The sequence below is a fragment of the Triplophysa dalaica genome, chromosome 3 (genome assembly GCF_015846415.1).
Source record: "Triplophysa dalaica isolate WHDGS20190420 chromosome 3, ASM1584641v1, whole genome shotgun sequence".
NCBI lineage: Eukaryota > Metazoa > Chordata > Actinopteri > Cypriniformes > Nemacheilidae > Triplophysa > Triplophysa dalaica.
Window position 1 is genome coordinate 17,028,852 of NC_079544.1, and position 24,982 is coordinate 17,053,833.

The 24,982-nt window shown below is 38.2% G+C and overlaps 1 protein-coding gene across 2 annotated transcripts in view; it reads left to right on the forward strand.

Annotated features, from left to right (window-relative positions):
- Window positions 1–24,982, forward strand: part of LOC130417454 (uncharacterized) — a 136,207-nt gene that overhangs the window by 33,116 nt on the left and 78,109 nt on the right. For both annotated transcript variants that reach the window (XM_056743017.1, XM_056743016.1), the window contains one exon: window positions 18,427–20,128. In XM_056743017.1, the coding sequence (XP_056598995.1) occupies window positions 18,674–20,128 (1,455 nt within the window). In that variant the 5' untranslated portion in view covers window positions 18,427–18,673. The remainder of the gene's footprint in view (window positions 1–18,426; window positions 20,129–24,982) is intronic.

The window sequence follows — 24,982 nt, forward strand, 5'->3', positions numbered from 1 at the left end:
GAATCTAGACAATACTAAGAATTAATGTAGAGTATCAAAAAGAAGAAACAGCGATAGAAGAAAAGAGAAATAATTGAGACACATGTTTCAAAGACAGAACTATCTCAGATCTAAGACAGAACATGAAAAGCCATAGTAAGAACAGAGAACGAAGCAGAACGGAGGGAGGGAGAGGTGGACTGCGAGAGAAGGAGAGCGAGGGAGAGCTGGATGGAAGGGTAGAATGTGAGAGATTGATGAGAGAGAGTGAGAAACTAATTCTCACTTCACTCTGGGCTGGAAGATTAAGGAAGATTAGAGCGATAGAGAGGGAGGGAGGGAGAGATAAAGTGATAACTTTTACTGCGTGCCATAGAGAGATCTTTGAATGGCTAATACCCTGAGAGAGGGAAAGATGGAATATACTGGTGATAACAGGATGAAGAGATAGATCGAGAGAAATGGAGAACAGCTGACTCCTAAGACTCTTAATGGCAATGGTCTACTAAAAAAAACACAGCAATACCCCGCTCACTTTAATGTACTCATTGATATGCGCACGGAGGTCTAAACAAAGCTATCATGTCACTCTGTAAGCTATTCAGACTGCAGAGAACACATAGACATACAGAAAGAATACCTGTGCATGTCTGTCCCATTGGGCGAGAGTGTGACTGTGGGAGCAAATGCATTGAAATTAAAGGAGGACCCATCAAAGGAGCGGCAGAGTCAATCCGTTATGCAGGATTATCGGATAAACTTCTACATAGTAATGGATGTGGCTTTAGAAACAAGAAAAAGGAAAGCTAAACAAAGCAAAGGGAGGAAAAATAGGACGTGATCTTTGTGCTCCCTAGGTAGGAAATGCCCTCATCATTGTACTGAACGTCAGGTTTCTCATCCTGTGTGTACCGACATGTGAGTGCCTCTGAGGCCTGTTTCATTGCAAGTGTGTTAAATTTGCCGGAAATATTGAAGATGTTGTTTACCCCCAAATTAACTTCATAATTTCAATTATTGATTTTTAGCATTATTTACTCACCTTTGTGCTTGACTTTGTTTGGTTTATGGAGCAGTCATCTGTTCATCTCATCTGCAATTATTATATAAGTATATCATGAACAGGCTTTGTGTGCTATATTCTGAATTGAATACACAATTGTATCATTTTCTGAGTGGTGAACAAAACAGACCTTTTTTTCCGCCACAGATCCAATTTGTGAATGAATCATTTAGAGAAGTTTTGTGAGCTGGAAAATCAATTCATTGAAATGATTCTTAAAAGAACAATTCATTCGCAAATCTTGATTCTCATGAATGGCTTTGTTAAACATTGAACATTTTCAGTGAATTTGGATGAACTACTGGTTAGACTAAAAGGAGTTTCATCTGCATTTTTCACCATGTATAGCGTGCTGAAAAAACTCTGCTAAAATGCATTGTACATCTAAGAAAATAACGCAACATTAAATAATGGAGCAAAAAAGGACATGTGGTAGAAACACATACACAGTGATGAGCAGAAACAGCGCTCTGTTCGCTGTCTAATGTCTGAAACCATGCAGATATTAGAGTTTGGGTCCCATTTTTGTAGATGAATTATCATTTGCATATAAATTATTCAATTTACATTTGATTTCTTGATGATTGAGTTTGTAATCATTTTCATTGGCCCACTCAAAATAACATTTTACAATTTATGACAGTTAATAAAAAGAATACACAGAGTGGTAACCCAGAAATCATTATCCATATACGTGTAGAACTGCAGCTGCTTTTTTTGGTTAAATAGGCCTACTTCTTATGCAGACAGTGTGAAACGGACCTTAGACTAACTGATCGCATCTCTTATCGCCCTCTGCCCTTTGCTGAAGGCGGGGCGAGTGGCAGCCGGTAGTTGGTTAAGGGTGAGAGGAAATGAGCAAAAGATGGAGGGGGCACTATCTGCCCACCCAGACATCTGCGAGACTGTTTAATGCCTCCCGTCCGAGCAACTATCTCAAAAACGCGACCCAGAGAAAATGACCCTGAAATACGGCCTTTACAAGGCTAAACAAATTTGCCATCTCGTAGCGCAAAGCAGCGTCCAGTGTGTCTGCGCCGAAACCATGCATTGAATTACTGTTGCTGAGGGGTGAGAGAAAGTATATCAGCACAACCTGCGCAGTGGTCCTCTATTTAAAAAAACCTGAAAAGTATCTGTTCTCTTGTAAACCTTATTTGAACCCTACTTAAGCCGCATATAACCCTCTAAATCTCCATCAGAATAGCTCAATAAAAACACTATGCTAACCAAAGATATGGAAAGGCATTTTATTGGGTCGTGCGCTGCGGTTCTGCTACGCGACATCAAGCGAATGCGTGTTGGCTCAATGTAATAATGAAAAAAGCCGTGCTTTACACAATGTATTATATTTGTCCCCGAATAAAACTACTCAAGATGTAAAAGCATCCAAATAAAACCAACATGCTATTAGAATGAGTCATAAAATGGTTCAGAGCTAGCACATCTGTAGGAACACAACCCGCCCAAACCTGGCCCCCGGCTCAATTCACCATAAATTAATATATCAAAATATAACAACAAAGAGCCGGGCGGATCATACACCAGGCATGGATCTATGCAAACAGAGCGAAAGGAGCTTTTAGCTTCAAAAGAGCTTTTACTTAACAGTGGGATTATTGATATTTCATGATGTTTTGCTAATCAAAATCGCTTTTACGTTTCATCTTATTTCTCTGCTTCTTTTTTGGAAAAATGTAATGCCCTTCCATTAAATAAACACTGCTCATAAAATCTGGTATTCTGCCATACGGGAGAAGAATACCCCCCAAAAATGACCCACATACTGAATATACAAAAGCTGGAAATGCATTTGAGACCGGGGCAAAGTCATTAGAATTACAAAAATAACTGTCAACAGCTTGCTAAAGTGCAAAAAGACCCTGAGAGAATAAAAGTCAAGCGTACAGTGAGATATATGCTAATGAAGCATGGCACACTACCATTCCGACCGAGGGATTAAAAACTAAAGCAGACGACTTTTACAGTCCTGCCTACTGCGGCGGTGCTCTGTAACACTCATGTTTTAGATTGTGTGAGAGAAGCACCAATACATTTTGTTCATGTATACATGTATGAATAGGCAGAGTCAATTCTCATGTCTCACACTCGCCTTGCATTACAAGGCGAGTGTGACACATCATGAAGGCACATTTTTCTATATAACTAGTCTGATTCTCCCTGTTATTGAGTATTTTACTGTGAAATTCCCCATCTTGCACAAAGTGACAGTTGAATGGGAGCTTTTTAGGAAACCAGCGAGTTGCATTTAGCTCAGACTGCTATAACATTCAATGGTGTCTCTCTGATGTCGTATAAGACAGCACTGCAGATATAGCGTGCACCCAAGTGTAGCTGACGCAGCAGGATTTTTGACACGCGAGTATGCTAACATTTCATTTCAGCAAATGTTAGCGCTACCCTAGAGGTCTACTCCGTTCCGCACCTGACCGCTTCCTCTGAACTTCGTCAACCCTCTTCCCGCCCACCCCTTGACAGTTCGGGAATAACCTACATTGTATGTTTTATTTCTTACCAGATTTAATTTTGAAATAATAACACAAATTGTGTTTTTTTTAGCCATTATTTAATCTCATGTTGATTACTGATCACGATTTGGTTAACTTTACTGTTTTCATTATTTGTTACGGTTACTTATTGTTATTTGTAGATGTGCACAAATGCAAAATGCTTTGTCAAGAGGGAGTGTGAACTTCTAAGATACTTTATCAAAAATATTTACAAATTTAATATATTTATCTCTCAAATTTATATGCTGCTCTTCATACTTGCGTTCATAACAAACGCACCTCTTGCTTTAGCCGGTGCCATGAAAAATTTGCCCTTAATGTGATTGTGTCCGCCTAGGACCCAATGTAGTAGGTAGCTGTAATGCCTGATCATAAAGTTGTTATCTTGATGTGTTGTTTTATGGCTAACCGAAGCTGCGTTATCTTTTAGCGAGCTAAATACGCTGTGGAAAATAAAAGCATTAAAATGATTTGTTAAAATGTACGTTTACGAAAAACAGATAAGATGCATTTTTTATCAAAGCTTGATGTAACATACACGGCAGTATTTATGTGTCAACATCTGCTTAACTAACAAAAAACATCCCTTTTTATATTTTTAAATGTCCATGATTTTATTATAATGAATAACTAAAACTGTAAGAATGAGTTTTGTTTAATTTCACTACCCATAGTCTCATCTATGTACTATTAAATAAAGCATTTAGATAATAATGGTTATTATAACTAAGTACTAGTGACAGAAATCGTAATGTAATTTTGTAAGTATTGCAATCAGGCACTAAAAAGAGTACCCATTAGAATTTATTTTCGCCCCGCAGGGTCAGAAGAGGACACAATTCACAGGGGGACAGGATTTGTCATGACACGGGCAACAATTTTCTTACAAATTGCAACAAATATAATCAGGTCTCGTGGGAATGCTATACTTGCCACACAGGACCCTCAGGTTTGCGGGGTTAAGGTGGTTTTATCAATGTGGTTGAAGAAGTGCCTTCGACTGTCTCACAAAACCCCAAAACAAACTTAAAATCAAATATTTTAGCACTTGTATTAAGTTGAAGAACTGCTTTGAGCTTGTTAGTTTGATCAACTCCTCTAGCATGGCAGATCCCTAAAGCCTGAATCTAACCAAAGGTAATGCTAATGGCACTGGAAAATCTGCTCAAGGCTTTAGAAACCCACAGAAGTAATATTTTATCTGGAAAGAGAGCTTGTGATACACATTCGGGTTCACATAAGATATCAGTTTGTTCTCAGTGTAGATAGTGAGGCTATTCAACAAACATCTTCCACAAAGACAATCGATCTTCGTTTGTTCAAGAAGTTTACTTTAGCCGTTCAGCTGGAGGACGTGCCCGGTGAAGTGATGCGCTTTTCACAGACGCTTCGGAGACTTAATTGTAAGTTATCTGTAGGCTACGATTAAATCGTTTGTTGTTGTATAAACTTGTGCGAGTTGTGGTGTGACTTAGGTAAAAAAAAGCTTGGTTTATAAATTAAAAAGTTGTTGGTTCAAACCTTGTAAGAGTTCATCGATAAATTTGCAACATTGTGCCCTTGCGCAAGACGCTTTACCCTTTGCTTCACAGGGGTCTGTTCCTTTAATATTCAGTACATGCTGCAAGTCGCCTCAGCTTAATGACAACCCTATCAGTTATTACATCAAAATCATCAAAGGTCATTATTCTAGTTTTATTATACTGTCTCTTTAATAAGAGGTGTTGTAATGAAAATATTGTAATTATTTGGTTTATCTTTGGAGATTCAGTTTCAAGCAAGTCTCTTGGCCAGATGAAGCTCGTAGGTGAAATACTGGAGGTGAATCTTTCAGAAAGTGCTTGTGAAGGAAGAAAAATTAAATGTGTGAAGGAGCCCTATCTGCTAAAGCAGTTTTATATTCAGCTTACATGTGTTTTATAACAAGGTTTGGATGGCTTTTTAGTCTCAGGTGCACTTGTTATGTGAAAATATGTCAAAATGCGATGTGAAAATAAATAATGTCTTGCCTTATGAACCACAAATAATAATTACGTTAAATTACTCAAACACACAGTAAGAGAGAGACAGAAAGAGAGAGAGAGAGAGAGAGAGAGAGAGAGAGAGAGAGACTTTTTAACATCACTTTTATTTACAATGACATTTACATAAGCATTTATTTAAATATTAAAAAGAAATAAAAGAAAGAAGCCTTAAATAGTTTGACACGCATCATGAAAGTGCAGTTTTAAAAACATTGAACTCTCAGACCAGAAGATGCAAACCACGTTCGTAATCAATTTCACGAATACATTGGTTTATACACCATCTCTCAAATCTAAAACTATACAAGTCGTCAATGGACTTGTAAAAAGCATACTCTATGTTAATGCAGGATTTTATCAATCCCCATAAAAACCAAAACAACATCTGTTGATCCTGAGCCCAGTAGTTTCCTTTTACGCGACAACCAAATTTCTAATTTTGCTTGCCCAAATATAAAGTTAAGTAAAACTAGCTAGCATCCTGGTTCTTCTGCATTTAGGTCCGTAAATGAAAAGGAGATGCGTAAAAACCTCCCCTAGCGTTTGACAGTATCCTTCCATTTGTTGCAAAAAAACTGCAGTCTTACACAATTAAGAAAAAGGTGAAACACTGTTTCTTGCGACCCACAAAAAGGGCACCCCTCATGTGGATCAAGGTGTGCTCTGTGTCTGTTTGTAGCTATTATACCGTGCACTATCCTCCACTGAAGGTCTCCAGACCTTTTATCAATGGGAGGTATGTACAGGGTCCTCCAGCAACCTTTAGGGGAAGAACCTGAGCCAAAGATGTCCTGCCACTTGGACTCCCTCAGGTTTTCAAGCATTTGAAAATAAGTCACTTTGATATATAGAACATAGAGAGCCTTCTTTCCCATATCACCAAAAAAGCCTAGCTGAGGTGTTGTGAAAGAGAGCAGTCCACCGTCCATTTCCTGCCATTCTCCCGTGTCCGCTGAAAGAGTCAGTTCTGGAAAAGAAGAAGTATCCACCTCCGATGCCTCTTAAGATATTCTATACTCCCTTAGTAAGAAATCCCTTATTTGAGTTATCCACTAGCTCTTTCTGGATCTTTCGCACCGGAGGCTCCATGATCATCATCTTGTGCCAGAGGGATGAGGCTACTAAACTGTTGCAGATCAGGACTCTCCCCCTGTAGGACAGCTGGGGTAGCAACCAATTCCATTGAGACAACCGTGCACACACTTTCTCCACAAGGCCCTCCCAGTTCTGTTTCTTAAAATCTGTGCCTAAAAACACCCCTAAATACTTAAAACCCATTCTCCCCCACTGCAAACCACCCTGAAGTATAGGACAATTAAGAACCTCACCACACCATAGAGCGTTGCTTTTGTTCCAGTTCACCTTAGCTGAGGATGCTTTACTAAAAAGTTCTAGAGCTTCTTTTAAAAAGCTAACATTATTATGACTTTTTAACTAACACGCACGGTTCTTGTGAATAATTGTATGTAATACATTATTTAGCCTATTTGACAAACATTTAGACAGAATTTTGTACTCAGGACAGAAAATTGCCACAGGCCTCCAATTCTTTAAAAGGGTTAAACCCTCTTGAAACGTGAGGTCAGTATCCAAAGGATTTTTGTGGGTTGAAGTTAAAATGGAAATATCCTGTAGCAGTTTATTTCTGCATTGTTCATTAATAGTTTCAGCAGCAAACAAGTTGGAATAAAAGTCTACAGCAAGCCTGCGCATCACTACCGGACCTGAAGTGTTTTGACCACCATTGTCTTTCAAACAGTACATCTGCTTTTCTTGTCCCACTTTTCGCTCCAGATGGAAGTCATTGGACCGTCCATGTCTTTAAGTGTAAAAAAACGACTCCTGATGAGAGCACCTTTAACTTTCTCATTTAAAACATAGCTCAGCTGATTCTTTTTCTCAGTCCACAGTTCTTGTATATTTACAGCATCACTGACGGTCGTACTCTTCTCAATGTCTTTTATCTCTTTTTCAAGCTACTCTAATGTCTTTTTTTAAAACAAAGGAGGAATGATTTGCATATTGTTGACAGAATGTTCTTGTATGCACTTTACCAATTTCCCACCATTGGGTAACACTTTCATACAGACACTTTTTTCGCTCTTCCAAGTTTCCCAGAAAGACTTAAAGCTCTCACAGAAATTTTTATCTTCCAATAATTTGTTATTGAAATGCCAGTATTAACTCTTATGAGTCCTTTTCGCCAAAGTTCACTCCACTGTGATGAATTTGTGGTCAGAAAAAGATATAGGGATTATAGCTGTGTGCACCACCCTATTGTTCATATTGTGTGATGTATAAAATCTGTCCAACCGTGCTCTAGAAACCCTTCCATTACTAAATTTCACCCAAGTGTACTGCTGTGTTGATGGGTTGTGTTCTCTCTATTTTTTATAACACTGGCCAGACGAGAAGATGACTGCATGTGAGGTTCTTCACCATTCCTATCACAGGTGAAATCTAAAGTGCAGTTCCAATCACCTCCAACAATAACAGAATCCCCATTGTTCTGCTGCTTTAAAAATTGGTCAAGCTTTGCAAAAAGCTGTAATCGGTCTGCTCTATTATTAGGAGCATAGATATTTACAAACAAAAATGACATATGACTGATCGTATATCATGGATCTGATATACGATTGTGGATATCTGCTGAGGCTTTAGCCTTAAAACTGGGCATGAAGTCAGTTCGAGTGGCAGAGAGACTGATAACTCAAATAAGGGATTTCTTACCAGGGGAGTATAGACTATCTTTAGAGGCATCGGAGGTGGATACTTCTGCTTTTCCAGAACTGACTCTTTCAGCGGACACAGGAGAATGGCAAGAAATGGAGGGTGGACTGCTCTCTTTCACAACACCTCAAATCGTTTTTACAGGGCTTGCGATCTTTCCAAACCTCTGAAGCTCTTTGAGGATGGCTTCATTGCAAACAAAAGATGGTACATTAGAGATGGTAACTTTAGTTGACGGAGCAGATAGCGGAGTTACCGGAACGAACGTTTCTTTCACCCATATTCTGCTCACAGTCAACTCTTTAACCAGAGTGTCGGAGTTTAAAAATACAACCAGGGCTTTGCTCATACGTGAGGCCGAAACGATTTTGTCAAAGCCAACTTTTTCTCTGATGACGAGAAGCATTTCCTCTACTGTGACCCCAGGGTCAGGTACACACCTGCACCCATTGCTTAGTGACAGAGTTGGTGCACCTTGCAATTTAGCAGGCACCATTCCCGGCGATATGGTGTCACGCGTACGCGCCCCCAAAAAAAGAAAACCCACTTCACTACACTGTCTATGCAAGGGGAAAAACAGTGTAAATAAAAAATTAAAGCAAAAAACACGATCACTCAGCCACGCTCTCACAAACGCGCTCACAAACACGCTCCCAGATTGCACCAGAGAGAGAGAGAGAGAGAGAGAGAGAGAGAGAGAGAGCATTCAGGGGGCATTCAGTGAAATGTCAGGCAGTGTGCTAAAGGGATCAGATAGCTTTTTGATGTCAAGAGCCACTGAGGCAGAAGAAGAAAGACTCTCTTGATGGGCATCAGGTGTAATTTCAGCAAATGTTTCCGCACTTCCTGACTCGCCACCAACTCACTGACTGTGAAGCTTTGGCATACATATGAATCCGTAAAACCAATGATTGAGCAAAAGCTATCATTATAAGACAGTTTAAAAGTCAATTTTTCTAGTAACAGGGCCGATGGAATTTAAATCATAACCCTCCTTACAATTTATCAGAAACCACTCTGTAAGAATCATTAACTTATAAGACAAGCAGGGGTCTGAAATGAAGGCTATCTCTTTGAAAAAGAATATGCATAGGTTTTGATAGATACTCACATTCCCGCGCATGTTTTACCTCAGTTTAACATTTATTATACACTCTTAAAAATGAATACACAATGCCATAGATTTTTTTTTGTCTAAATGCTTGCAAAAACCTTTAACATCCGAAGAACCTTTCTGTTTCACAAAAGGACTTTGACGGTTCTATGTGGAACGTAATTCGGTTCTTCTATGGCATCACTGTGAAGAACAGTTAACACAGACTGGAAGTGAACTTGCGTGCGTTTTATGAAACGGTCTAAAAAGGACAACAAAACACATGGATCATCATGTTTTGTGCAAACTTCTAGAGTAGTTCAGGTGAGACATCGTTCTATAGACGGTTTCAAAGCAACAACAGTTACTGCACATGCACTCTTTTGTGGCCTATACTTACCTTCTGGTACTCATCCGCATAAAAGAATAGAGTCCCTGTAGATTATTTCTGAAAACAAGCAAAAGAAATAACAAGTAAATAACATTAGCTAGCAAGTATAAAGTATGTCTAGCCAGTATTATTTTGGGTTACCAGTAGATGAACTGTTACTTAACTCAATTTAAGTTACAAGACCACATCCACAAAGTGTTTATTTAAAAAATGAACATACAATAAAATTCAACAAATGTATTATTTAATACAATTATTAATATTAATACGAATCTTTTAAATATATAAATAGTTATATTATTAGCCTCGACCCAGACCGATAAACAAACACCGGCAAGGCACGTGCATCCAAAAAAACCTTTGATAAGCTGAACTTTTATTTTATTTTAACTCAAACATTTGCATTGAATCAAATATGCAAATAGTTTCTTCAGTGATGTCAGACATTATTCCGATATTTGTATTTCCGGCTGTCATTTTTTTCTCAGTTAATGCTGTCTTGGCCGTAAAGGCCTAAAGTTCAATTTGGACCCTACAAACACATCACATGCCCAAAGGTTTCTCATCAAATCTTTTTTTCTATTTCCTAACAGTCTTGCATCGTTTATTCTGAATTATTAAACGCTCAGTGATGTATGTGAATACTGATTGTGTTATTAATGAGGTACTTATGACAGTAGGGTCAGAGCGAGGCTGTGTTAAGCATTTTTCTACTGTATGATCAGCCCTGAGGAGCCATCAGCAGTAATAAGATTACCAGTGCTGAGCTTTCTCTAGTTGTGTTGTGATGTGGGAGGCAGATTGATTGTCTTTTATAGTCTGTTTTGTAACCGTTCTCTGCTCTCTCTGAGTGTTGGAGGTTGGCTGGTTATTTTTCTAGCGCTTGTCCCGTTTCATCTGCAGATATGGAGTTATGAAGTGGACATACTAAGACCCATTTTTGTATTGAAAATGATTATTCCATTTTATTACTCCAGATAGGAACCAGCCTGAATTGGACATATGTTGTCTTTTATTTGAACCTAAACTGTAGATCATGCCTTCTTTCTATCAACCCACACTTTAGGTGTTTATGATTTTTTCTTCCTCTTTTCTTCAAGCCTGTTTCCCCGGTGTCCCCTGAGATCCGACGTTTTGAAAAACACAAGCCCACCACCAACACCCAGTGCTGGCACAGGCAAGGCATACCAATCAGCAGTTTAGCAATATTACCTCTGGTAAAATGCAAACGTAGGAGGATAAATTTTACTCATTTATAACATATACTGTACGTTTGCATTTTCGCAAACAGAATGCCTTGTGCTTTATCCCTCAGTGCCCTGCCGGTTCTCTTTCATTAATCTACCTCTCAGATCTCCAGTTTCAGACTCTTGTTAGCAAGGGAAAGCCGAGTCTCTCAAAGTCATTTTTGTATTTTTTGCTGCTTGAGGTCTCGTATGCTGCAGTTCTCTGCATTAGTTTGCCTATATTTATAGGAGGAACACCTTCTTCTTCTAGAGAGAGGTAATAGGGAGGCAAAGCCTGGATTTATTTTGCTCTTTCCCTTTTGGTCCATCTAGACTCTTCCCTTCAGCAGTACAGCGGGCGAGGGAAACAAAAATACAACTTTATACATTTTTTCTGACGTGTGTGGGATGCTTGCGCTGCCTTGCATGTGTTTCTGATGTGAAATCAAGTGTGTTTTTAAGAGTAGGTGTTTTTTTAGATAAATTATAGCTTGAAGCTGTGTTTCAAAAATAAGTAAGCGGCATACATAGGCAGCTGCCTTATAAGGAAGCATTGTGCCCGTTACGGAACAAAATGAGGATTTAGAACGCATGGAAAAAATAACACAAATAAATTAAATATAAAGAATAGTTGGAAACAACTAATCATTTTTATTCACACACAACATGATACAACATTTTACAGTTTCTAAAATTGCTCAATTGGTATCTTTTGTTTCTCCATCGCCATCTGTTTCAGATTACTTTACGTACTTTTTCATGTGGGTCATATGACATCAAAACGCCTTTTTCAAATATCAAAATCATATTCAACAGCTTAACCTACAGTATTAATTATCATTATAGACTGTTTCACTGTTTTTATCGGGCTATTGTCTAATGATATAGCCTAACTATACATATTTAATTTATGTTAATATTAATCTATATTATTATTTTATTGTATAATAATTGTATTATTTAAATTATTCGTTGAATGGGTCCTGTAGTTTTGACACATTTAAAGAAGGCAGCGGCTATTTGCACAAGTGGAATAGCAGTAGATGCTATTTACACTAAGTTTAAATAGAAGTAGGTTCTGTTTAAACATTTCTTAGTGATATGCCATTTACACTAACGAAAATAGCTGTATTTTCTTTGGATTAAGTAGAAATATTAGTTAGATGCTATTGGTACTTATAAACAGTGTCCGATATCGTTTCTATTTGCACCTCAGTATTGTTTTGCATTAAACATTATGACATAATAAATGTAAATCATTATATTCATGAAAATTACTAAAATTTATGGCAACTTATTGAGATAATAAAGCCCTACACCAGTGCTCGAGACCTGTGGCTCTTTTAAAAAAAAAAGTGGCTCGCCCGGTGTTTTAACCTTCACCAACATTTGATCGTTAAAAAAAATCACAATACAAGTGATTTTTTCATGTTGTCCTCGCCAACACATGCATGCAATGCTATGGGCAAGCATCGCGGCACTAATCAACGGCAAACAACGTTTCTAAGGTAACCTCTCGCGCCCGCAGCCCAGATGAAGCTACCCAGAGCACGAGGAGTGTAGAAGATGCTTTTATTGAAAGTTACGGCTCTCTGTTGCGTATGATACAAAACTCATTTTTCTGATTTCTCTCATCTAACTTTTAAATGTTTTTTTCCACAGACTGCAGTGCATTATGGGATTGTGTTTTGCACAATTCGGCCAAAATAAAGCATCATAGCAGGCAGATAATTAAGTTGCCTACAATTTGGAACAGGTATCGCCTCTTACGCTCTAAAATGCTGCCTCTGTAGACAGCCTGCTAGGTTTTGGAACAGAGCAATTATGAAGCACAATGCAAAAACCAGCGTTTATGTTTATGAAGAGGCTTTCTGAGAGAGGAAACTGTGTTTTGTGGCTAGATGGTATGGATGTGAGAGCGAAGTAAATAGTGGCGATGGGGTACGGAGGAGAATCGTAATTAAAATTTTCAGTCTCGTTAAGTTGGTGACAGCCTTCACCGCACCACAGCTCCCAGCGATCGATGAGAAAGATCTGCCTGTAATACTAACCAACCAAGAGACTCCTAAGCCCGGGGAAAGGAAAAATTAATTAAAAATATTTATGGCCCCAATTAATCAGTTCAGTGAGATACTCTGATTGTCCCGGGGGTGTATGGGCGCGTGTTGCGTGAAGCGAAAGGAAAGTCGAAAATGATTGGATGTCGTCGCATCTCGTTCGGCGCAACGCACGCACATTTGCCTTAAGTAAGAGACTGCTCTCTGCACCTTTAGCTACCTGGAAGCCACACACTTTTACCCAGTGTTGAATCCTCTTAACAGCATCGGAGAGACCACATAGCAATATGGGCATTTTGCTCTTTTTGTCTTACACATACACACATGCCGTTCTTGTTGAGCTGGTTTACATTCCCACTGCAGACGTGACTGTATCAATATGCTGGTTTGGAATGTGCTGCCAGCCTGTTGCCCCAGTGTCTATAATACCCAAGTGACCAGGTGCCTGCATTTACAACCATCGCATGGGCGCGAGCCGTTATTGGATTGGCAAAAGTGTGATTAGAGTTTAGTAGAGCTATTAGTTTGCTGAGTTTGCTTACCTTACAGCTTAATTCTTCTCCATTCTTCAAGTTGGTTACAGCTGTATTGATTTCCTCCCGAAGAGACTCTTTACAGCTTTTTGTAGCCTAAGGAACGGAATCTTTTCTATCCCATAATTTTAAAGGAATAGTTCACCCAAATATAAACATTCTGTTGTAATTTACTCACTCTCATGCCACCCCAGATGTAAATGACTGCCCTGTGTTAAAACACAAAGTTTTTTCCTAATAAAAAATATACAAGAGACAAATCCACCCACATTATAATGAAAATGACTCCAGTGGGTTAATACATATCTTCTAAAGCCGAACCACAGGTGTGTTTTAAATTTTAAGTTCTTTCATTTGTCACGTCCGTAACCATACACAGTTTGATATGTGCGTGAATTTTTCTCTAAAAATAGATTTTATTTTTAATGATTATAAGAGGAAATATGTGAAGAATCTACATCAGCAATAAGGAAGGAAAATATATATGAACACGAATATAAACTGTATGTGAATATATAAGAAAAAAAAATATACAGATACTGTATACATGTGGAACGTGGAGATTACATAACAACGAATGTAGCAACACTAACACACTGGCAAAATTAAAAATGCAGTATGTATAATGATGAATACTGTGAGCATATTTATTAAAATTCAAACCAAAGTAAGCACTGAATTCAAATATGATGACACAATTACTCTGAATGTCATTGGTTCTTATGTATCTTGTGATCAATATTCATATGAAAATTATTGAAATTGAAATTAGTTCATTTTTGTTTCATCTTCGCTAATATGTTCATAATATTATTTGTTTTTAATTGTTTACTGAATAAATGAAGATGTATTCATCTGAGACGAGGAATTATTTCGGTGAACTATTCCTTTATAATTTAATCGTAAACAGTTCAAAACACCTGATAAGGATCCAAATATTCCATAATATACTTTGATATAATGCTTTTTCTATGCTTAAATAATGTGCTTTACTTACAGGAGAACTCTTCAGAGTGTATACATTTTTTTCAGGTCGAAATTGTAAATCACAGGAGAGCTTTTGCCACTATCTGCAAAAAAGCAGCTTATCATAAAGATGGATGGGGAAATAGATTGAACGAAATAAGCAAAGACAATTTGTGCCAGATATAATTCTCTATGTGGATGCTTTAGGGACCGCAGCTTGAAAACAATGTTATTAAGATATGCTTTTAAATGTAGCCAATGTGGTTACTTGTCATTTAGCTGACACTTTTTACCCAAAGTAACACTACTATAATTGGATAGACACTGTGCCCAGAGACACAGTGCAGAGGCACTTGAACAAGCTGGTGTTAAGAGCACTAGTCAGGGGCACAGCGAGGTTAAGTGTCTTACTCAAAGGCACAACAGTGGTAGAGCAGGAGTGCCGTCACAGAACCTCTCTGTAGGGACGCTCCTTCTTAAAAACAAATCGGCAACCTTTGTGTTGACAGCATGGTCTCTGTAACTATAGACTGTAGCCACTTTCCCACCTACTATTGCATTAGATTATGCCATTTGTACGGCTCTGCAGCTACTTAAGATTACGCCTGTCTTGCCTATAATAGTGGAAAAAAACCAGTGGACCGGTTCCAATCTAATGAATCTAATCTAAGGAAACTGTCACTGCCAGCAAGATGATTTCAATGGCTCTGCAATTTTGCTTCTGTGTAGTTTTCTGTAAAATTCATTGCGCAACAATCTATCAGCAGTTTTCAATCAACAGTCTGCATGAATGATTTGTAAGATTGGAACTTTGTCTGTTGTTTAAGATCCAAAAAATGGGTTTGTTTGTGCTGAAAGTAATATTTCACCCAAACTGTTACACTATTATTTTTAAGTTGAATACGAAAGGAAATTTAGGGGAAATCTTTCACAGGTATTTTTTTATATAATGCATGTCAAGTATCAAAGAAAAAGTATTAAAAAGTGCTTGTCAACTTTGACAACAGTACAACACACTATGTAATCATTTAAAAAGTATAATATGGAAAGCGACCATATGTTTTTTATGTTTTTGTTTCAGAACTGTCTGTCTTTCAGAACTCGTCGTCTTTGTAAATCGCTTTTCATCTTATACAGAAAAAACAGTATGAGACAAGTAGTTAAGTAAATAATGGCAAAATCTATTTTTGGCTGAACTATTCCCGGTCATGGATTTCAAAGCAGCTGCTTTGTTTATTTACTGTAGAAATAAGCTGCCGGACGTGGATCTCAATATAAAATGCTAACATGTTTTCGTTTGTGCAATCTAAGAATCACCTGTGAGAATATTCGTTTCAGATTCGTTTAGTCTGGAATCAGTACAGACGCCAGACAGACGTCAATCGCGGTGTCACTGGGGAGATTGGCTGATTGATCGAGGCCAGTCTGAGCTCCGAAGGTGAGAGAGGTTAAAGCACAATCATGATTGACGTGGAGGTAACCAAAGCAAAGGAGAGAGATCCGGGAGAGAGCGTATTAAAACAATACTGTGAAATGGAAAGAGAGAAAGAGGCTGAGAGAGACAGGTGGTGTGTGGGAAGAGGTGACGAAAGCAAAAATATAAAATGGGGAGAGAAGCTTTTAGGAGATGGAAGGGATAGTTGTTAGGAGGAATAAAGAATTGTGTGAATGGGGGGAGGAGAAGAAACTCAATGGATACATGAGGTTTGGAGATCCTCTGGAGAAAAAGCAGATCGAGTGGCTGTGTTGACAAGGTCTCAGCGCATCACCACTGTGTTCTCATCTCACACAACATTTACTGAGGAACAACAAGATGCGTACAGGACACACATTGCTTTATTTAGCATTTATATTAACAACTTTGTTTTCTTCAGCAGTTAAAGAAATGCGTTCTCCCAAAATTCATTATTCGCTCTTCACTCTTGTTTTTATATAGGCTGTTGTTTTCGTCAGTGGAATAGACCAAATGGTACATAAAGGAAAAAGGTAAACAGTCATTCTCAGAGGTAAACAAAGGTTAACAGTCTGAGATTCTTCAAATTTTCTTAGAAGTAAATACTAATGACTATAACTATGAAGAAAAACAAATGACATAAATTGTTTGAAATTGTAAATAATGGCATCCACACAACAAGCTGCAGTGATACCAAGGAACAACATTGTTGGGATCAGAGCAATTCTTTTCCAGCCAATAAAACATTCACAGCCTAAATTTCCAATTTTCTTTTAGGAACTGCGCACGCATTTGAAATGTGAAAATGCAGCATGCATGGGTAGAAAAAAATATGCATTATTGTCTGTTGGTGTGGACGAGGCTTGTGAAGTGGGTGATTAAATAATGTTGGAATTACCTTTTAATCGAACTACTATTCTGATTTAATTCATAAATACGTACATGTACAGTGCACCACTTGTAGGTCAGTATCATTAATTTAGATTTTCAATCCCCAGTGCATTGCTTTGCTGCACACTTCTGCAGATTCACTACCGTCATGCTTTGCTCTTTGGTTGTACTTAAGATGTTCATTATTCTTCACGAACACAACTCGCAGTACATGTCCGTATCGTTCTTGTCTAAGCAGATTATACAGCCACATTCAACTTCACCCTTTAAAATTGTTGCGGTTCCAGATGTAGTTGAACTAGTGTCATTTTCCAGGAAATTATTCATTACCAACTTTCCATTGGAGAAGATCCCTTCATTGTATACATGAAGACTATCGCTTCTTCCAACAAAGAACAAAATTTATTTTTAAAGGTGCTGAGTTTACCGAATGAAATCAATGACCTCGGTAAGGACATGCCTGAATAGATTTTTACCCGTTTTAACCAGTATCTGGTCTGCCAAAAGAGTGTGTGTTTGTGTGTGCAAAATGTCCTCAGTAATACAGTGAATTATCTATACAGCCAAGGACATTTTACTGGTCCTCACAAAAAAAAGCTCATTATCGGTCAAATACAGTTTTTCTTTAAATCTATTGTCTTGCACATGTTTGTGTGAATATTAGGTTTAGGTCTTGGGTTAGGGGATATATCTTATAGCCAAATATAAATTTAATCAAAGTCTAGTGAATGTCCCCACTAGTATAGCAATACAAACGTGTGTGTGTGCGTTTAAAGACAACGAAATACCAAACCTAATATGTACAGAATTGGAAGTTGAAACTTACAGCCGTTTGCCATCTGTCTAATTAATTTATGCTCTCATGAGCTTTTGATCACCATTGCATGTCTATCTTCAGTGTGTTGTTGTACCTCAATATACTGCAGTTTCAAGTAATTAACAAGTTGGTTTATCAAATGTCCATTTAATGTACATTAGGCAGATTAAATTGTGTACCATGATGTAAAGTATTTCTGTTTAAATTTCTATGGGGTTTAATTTGACACTCTCCTTGCTCTGTCCATGCTTGAGCGGTTGAAGCATTAGGCCAGAAAAGAATGACACCGCCAACACCACTAACTTTCTAAATTGCCTGTAAATCCTATATATTTATAAATAATTTGACGGAAGTGATCCTGACTTAACTCGAGCTGCCCACATGAATTCCTCTTATGTCAGAGCATGTGAGCTACCCACCAGGCTTCCTTGTGAAAAAATATATATAACACAACGTTTCTATTGCCTTTCTAATGATGCTTGAAACATCTGACATCAACCATCAGCCATGGTGGAGTTCAATAATGATGCCTGTATTACTGTCTTGTGATTACTCATAAGTTAATGAATCAGCCTGACTGTGTGTTCTGCTACCTTGCGTGTCGTTCCACTTTTAATTAGCATACTGCAATGATTAAAGTTTTAACCTAATTATCTTTATCTTTTCTCTCAGGGCACCCAACCCTCTGCGGAAAACTAAGTAAAACGTTTCGCCGGAACGAAAACACAGAACTCCGCTAGATAGAGCAAGATACACAAAGTGAAAAGAGAGCAAGCGATGCTGTATGAAGCTGTGTGATGGAGGAATAGCTGAAGAGGAACCGAAGTGATAAGACTAGAAGAAAGAATGAAGACCGATGGGAAGCGAACACTTCTTCGCACCAGTTATCATTTGAATTAGTGCATCACAATCAGGCAACATGGTTGACAGGCGACTGCTCCTATTGATCTTCCTCTGTCTTGTAGGAGGAGCGAGTGTCACTAAGATTGTTCGGAGGAGGGGAGTGAGTTCAGTTCACGTCCAGTTGCATGGGGCAACTGACCCGTGGGATGCAAGTTTGGAGAGGAATGGAAATACAATGACGAGACTCAAAGAACTGATCGCTCCTGAGAACGTTGAAGAGCAAATTACAGCTCACCAGAGCCTTGCGGCTTCTGCCTTCAAGGAAAATTTTATTGAGTTTAACACTAAACCACCGGTGCAAACACATGAAAACTCTGATCAAGCGGATGTAAAACTGCAAGCCGTAGACGGCTCTAAAGATCTGTTAGAGCTGAAAAGGACCAGAAATAACACAAGGAGAAGTGATGTTCTTTCTAAAAATGGACAAACTGATAAATGGGTCCCAATGCATCACAAGGCAGCCTCTAGCTTGCGCTTTAACAGAACCAGATTTAGAAATCCTTCAAGATCCAGAATGAGTTTGAATTCGGCCATTCACACTACAGCGGGTACAAAGGTAGTCACTCCAGATTCACCTCGGAAATTGAACCTGACTGGAAGCTACGGTGTATTAAAACTAATATCTAAAGACAACCTTGTGCGGATTGTAAATTCCCAGCTTCAGAGTGTGCCGGGTCTTAGTATTCCAAGCAAAATAAGTCACAGTAAGAAAAGGGATTTGATCAACATGGATCACACCCAAATGGATGCAGTCAAAATGAAGAAGCAAGAACTTTATAACTCAGATAACCAGACCCTTACAAATTCCAGTCTCAATCCAGATCAAACTCTTCACACTCTCTGGAGGCCACATAACGGATTCAATGTGGATGTAGGCGAGGGGGATCTAAAAACTGAGATAAGAGGTGCAGGAGGCACTGCTTCGTGGAAGTACAAACACTTCACGACTCACATAGCATCAACTCTCCAAAGTGAGGTCATGTCCAGCACAGAGACAAATCCACTTCCTGGTCAGAGTGACGCTCCAACAGCGTTGCATATCGGCATATCGCACACTTCTTCTCATATGGACTCGGGACATCTGTCTGGCGACACTTTAAGCTCTCTAACAGAGAGGACTCTTGAAGTTAAAAGGGAATTGGATCAGAGTGCTCACATCCCTTTCAGTGTCACTCAGAATCCACTGTTTAAAATTTCAGAACCTGTTGAAAGCAGCCATATCCTAAAACTACCCACAGATCCACAATGGAGAAGAACGGGTTCAGAGGAGAGTGAAGGATTGACTGTGGACTCTCGCCCTGGGAAAGGTGGACATGGCCTTGTATTCCAGGAAATGGATGAGAATGAAGATGAGGAGCAAAACCAACAGAAGCCTGAGACCTTGCGATCTAGAAGAAGACGAAGCTGGATCTGGAACCAGTTCTTTGTCATCGAGGAGTATGCCGGCCCTGAACCCGTGCTCATCGGAAGGGTAAGGACAAGGCTCATTTGATTTAACACATACAAGCATGGTGTCTCTCAGTCCCTCTTAGAAAAGTGTTTTTCGATTGGTCGCATTCAGGTTTTAATAGATATTGATTACCTATATATCTGAATTGCAAGCGTTCCTAATCGAACAACGATGTGAGATGAATCAATTTGGCACGGAAACATCAGCAATCGCTAACCAATACGACCCTCACAAGACAGCCAATTGAAAAAAAAGCACATTTCACTCCACGCGTGACTGAAAAAGTCTCTCGCAGCAAATCGCGACTGGATGTTTATCATACCGCTGATCTTAATGGCATTAGTCAGATTATTTTAGTCTTTTTTCTTACTGTCTTTGTCAATTTGAATCCCGGGGAAGCCGCGCTCTGCAGGTCACAGAATAATGTTTCAATCAGACTCTTAATCAGCCACTGATTCTATTCTGTTAAAGCTAAAGTGTGTGCTGTGTTGAACAATCAGAAGCTTATGGGGGTGTAAAAATCCAACCAACTGTTTGATGTGTCATATCTTGTTATTAACCTGGTCTAGGAGCCATCTGGACGGTTAAAAAGTCTTAAACTGTCCTCATGTACCATTAGAATATTGGACACACCTACTAATTTTTATCAAAAGAAATCCACATTTTTAGAATAGTTGTGAAGAATTGTGGGAATCATGTAGTGACCAAAAATTATTTTTATGTTTTAGATAAATTTATCAATACGCATTTTTTACTTTCAAGGGTTAGTTTACACAAAAATGCAAATTCTCTTATCATTTCGAACCTTCTGCATTACACAAAAGAAGATGTTTTAAAGAATGTTGGTAACCGAACAATGGCGGGACCTATTGACTTGCATTGGTTTTGTGTCTATACAATACAAGTTTGCTTACCAACATTCTTCAAAATATCTTCTTTTGTGTTTTGCAAAAGAAAGAAAGTCATACAGGTTTGTAATGACATGAAGGCGAATCCAATAATTTTCATTTTTGGGTGAACTGTGTCTTTAAGGTAACAATTGCAACCATGATCAGCAAATGTATAAACAAACACGTAGGTGTGTCCAGGATTTTTCCCTGTATACCGTAGAATTTGAATTTGTTATATCAAATTCACTTTCTTTCTTCGTCTGCCTGGGCTGTTTCTGAATGACTGGGGAAAGCGGTGGTGTAATACGTTGAAGTAAATGAATGATGATGATTCTGTGTGTTTGCCTGAGGCAGTCAGAAAACACTGTGGGGATAGAAATCCCTCTTGCATGCTCTTCTGGGACCGCCTTTCTGTCTTTCAGTTTGTTCCTCCAGCATTTAATGGAACCCCGTGCTGTTAATACCCAGCTTCTTACCCGCGTACATCCACCCAATAGTTTTAGACACATTTGATCACTGCGCTTCAAATGGAATGGCTGTTTAGAGCGGGTAAGAGGACATTGATCTTCATTAAGAAGAAGGAGCAAAGCTGGCGAGGGAAAGAATGGGGGAAATAGAAGAATAAGAATGCCTTAGGTGCTGGTGTCCATTGGCACAGATGGACAGTCCACTATGTCATTAGAGCCAATATGGTGTACTTAACAGGTGGCAGTTCAGTTGCTTCATGCTGAGCATTCTTCACCGTGTCTAACACTAGGGCCGTATGGGTCTGGAGCACACGTTTAATGCTATTATATGTTTTAATGCTCTTTTGGATGTGTAAGCATTTCCACTTCGGCCCTGTCTGCGAATCAGTGGGGACGGACATTCGCGGCGCCTTATAACTGAGATGATTATGATTTAATAAAGAGCTGAGGTGAACTCCGTAGCCCTGCAGCAAATGTGCAGAATACTACAGCATACTCAATCTATGGCATGAAGCTAATCACAGACTCAGTGATTGCATTTCTGCGCTGCCTTATACAGTACTTAAAAGCACGTCTATAATATTATATAGCCTGAAGTGAGGTTAGGTAACATCATTTATATGCAATTATATGTACGTTAAATGATAATCAAAGTGTTTTTGCGTTTATTTCAAAGGATTCATTTCCTAGCCGGAGTGATATACACAGGGGTTTGTAATGACGGTATACTCTCCGCTGTAATTCCATAATGAGCGTGTTTGCATTTTAATGCATGAACGTAAATTAGCACATCGTATGTGTAATGCCAGGGAGTGAACCAAAGGGAAATAAATTCACAGTCTATCGTATAAACTTATGACAGCATTTTGCCAATCTGGAAAAAACTCCCTAGACCTTCTAACGAGCATAATTGGAATGCAAAACATTAAGATGTCGTGATTGAGTTTGGGTTCACGTGAGGATGATTAGAAGCAATATTTTAAGTGCTTGCGAACACTATAATTCCTCTGTGTTGAGGTTGTGCTGTTGCCTGTGATTAACTGTTTAAATTTTAAGCCCGTCCCTCTCCTCTGAATTCTGTTTGATTGGGTTTCATTTGAAACTTACTGGTTTACAACTTCAATGCATTTGTTTGTTTGTCAAGTTTGGCTTACATTTGACTATTTCAAGTTGTTTGTGAGATGAAATATTGTGTAAAAGGAGAATGCAAGTCAACCAAGAGCTGTATGTATTGAATGTATTAAACGAGTGTGTACTTTATCACTATATTCTGGTATAATTTTGTGCTCTGTTATGTGAAGAGGGTTGATATTAATTATTTTCTGGGAAGCATATTAATATCATTGGTAGATTCTGAAGGAAATTAGTAAATCAATTAATAGGACCATTAAACATATCTTTGCTGTCCTTCTAAAACCTTGAATGTCCAAATTTACAGTTTTTCAGGAAAGGTTCTTTTAAAATGATTAATTACTGTGTTGTCAAAGTTAATACTTTTTTGCCTAAGCCAGGACTATGCATTAGTTAATTCAGGCTATTTAAGTCGCTTTTATTAAAATGCCTTATAAGAAACCATTACTTATGTGCATCTCGAGACAAAACAACTGCACTGACATATTTTAAGATATGTCCGGGTAAGTGTTTTTCAGTTAAGATAGCTGAAATTTTAGTCTGGGACTAGTCTTAAGCTTTGTCTGTGAAGCCGGGGCTATGTTGTTTAGATATTTGCAAAACCCAGTGACAAACATAAAGGGTGACTAATAATAATGGTTTATAGCAAAATATAAATATCCCGAAATGTGGAATTAAAAGGTTTCAAACGATTGATAACAATCATCTTGATCTTATTGACATACCTCTGGCTCTTAATATATTGTAGTGAATGTTTGCACTAGGCTTGTTGTGATAGTCGGTGTCACCGGTTATATACGGTGTCCACCCGCCTACCGATTACATCACTTGTCCACCGCGGCACCGACCCCCACTGTCATTTTTCATTTTTATATTAATAAATCACTTAGATTAGTCAAAGACCAAACTAGAGTCAGATTTTATTTATCATCTGAGGAGAGTGAAGTGCTGACTGACAAGACGATGGCGAAGGCTTTTCTGGGAAAAAACATGTAGTAGAATATGTAAGCACTGTTGTCAAGAGCCAGTTAAAGTTTGATTTTGTTTTTGTTCTAATTTTCAAAAGCTTGTGCTTTGCTATTTATTTCACATTAACATTTTTTGTTTCGTGTTCCCTTCTTATTTGTTTCTTATTTATTTAACATAAATGTTTTTCGTTTCGTATTCATTTCTTATTCGTTTCTTATTTATTTACCATAAACGTTTATCGTTCCATATTACCTTTTTATACGTTTCTTATTTATTTATTTGTTGCACAATGTGTTACGTATTTGTTTTTTTAATATAGGCAACTTTTCTAACGTAAATATTTTTTATTTTCGTGTCTTATTTAATTTTTTATTATTAATTAAAAAGCGTCACGCGCAGGGCCGCTTCTTCGACCACCCCACGGCAAACCTCCCACCCCCGATACCCCACTGGTACAACCGTTTTTTTTAAATATAAAGATAAGTAATGTGAAATAGCTTATTCAGGACAGCACTGATAACAAAACAAATGATGATTCCTTGTTTTTAAGAACATTTTGTAGATCATGGAAAGCGTATGACCCCTAATGTGTGTCCAGCCTCTGTCTAAGTGTGTCTTTACACATGCCTTTTAAAATAATATATTTACATTATAAAATCCAATGAAATAGTTTGTAGGTGTAAATCTGTCTTCAAATCTTTCTGAGCTAACACATCAAATCATGTTGTGAGTGCAACTTTTAATTATCCAGCCATTGACATCTGTTTCAATGTCAAATGTAGACTAATTGGCCACAACTATGGTAACGTGTCCTTGTAAAGAAACACTTCTTGAATCATCACACCAGGGCCCGTATTCTAGAAAACTCTTAGCACAAAGAGTTGCTCCTAGTGACAAAATTCTAAGAAATTCTCCTGTTGTTTCCCCTTAAAATTACAGGAAAGATCCTAGTAAAGAAAAAAATAATTCATAAAGCATCTTAACTCTTAAAAGAGCTCTTAAGGTCCAACATTTTAAGAGTAGCGAGGAGGACATTTAAGAGGAAATGTACGAAAAGTGAGAAGAAATGTGTAGCAATGGGTGACAATTTCAATATTACTTTATAGGTCTGATTTTTATTTATTGTTTTTGTGAGTGTTCAACTTTGCTTTATCTTGGTTTTCTTGTATAGCTGCTTTGATGCAATGCAAATTGTAAACACGCTCTAACATTGAATTAAAATGAAGTGAGTTAATAAGACACAACACATTAGATCATGCAAGGTTCATGTTTGTGTCCGATCCTATTAGAGACATGAAAACATTTCCAAAACAGCGCATAAATCCCATAGCGCCAGAAATATAAGAAATCACTACATTAACATATTCAGCAACTGGAGAAATGCAGCTCTGCAGCAGAGATGATCTTGTTCTGTCACA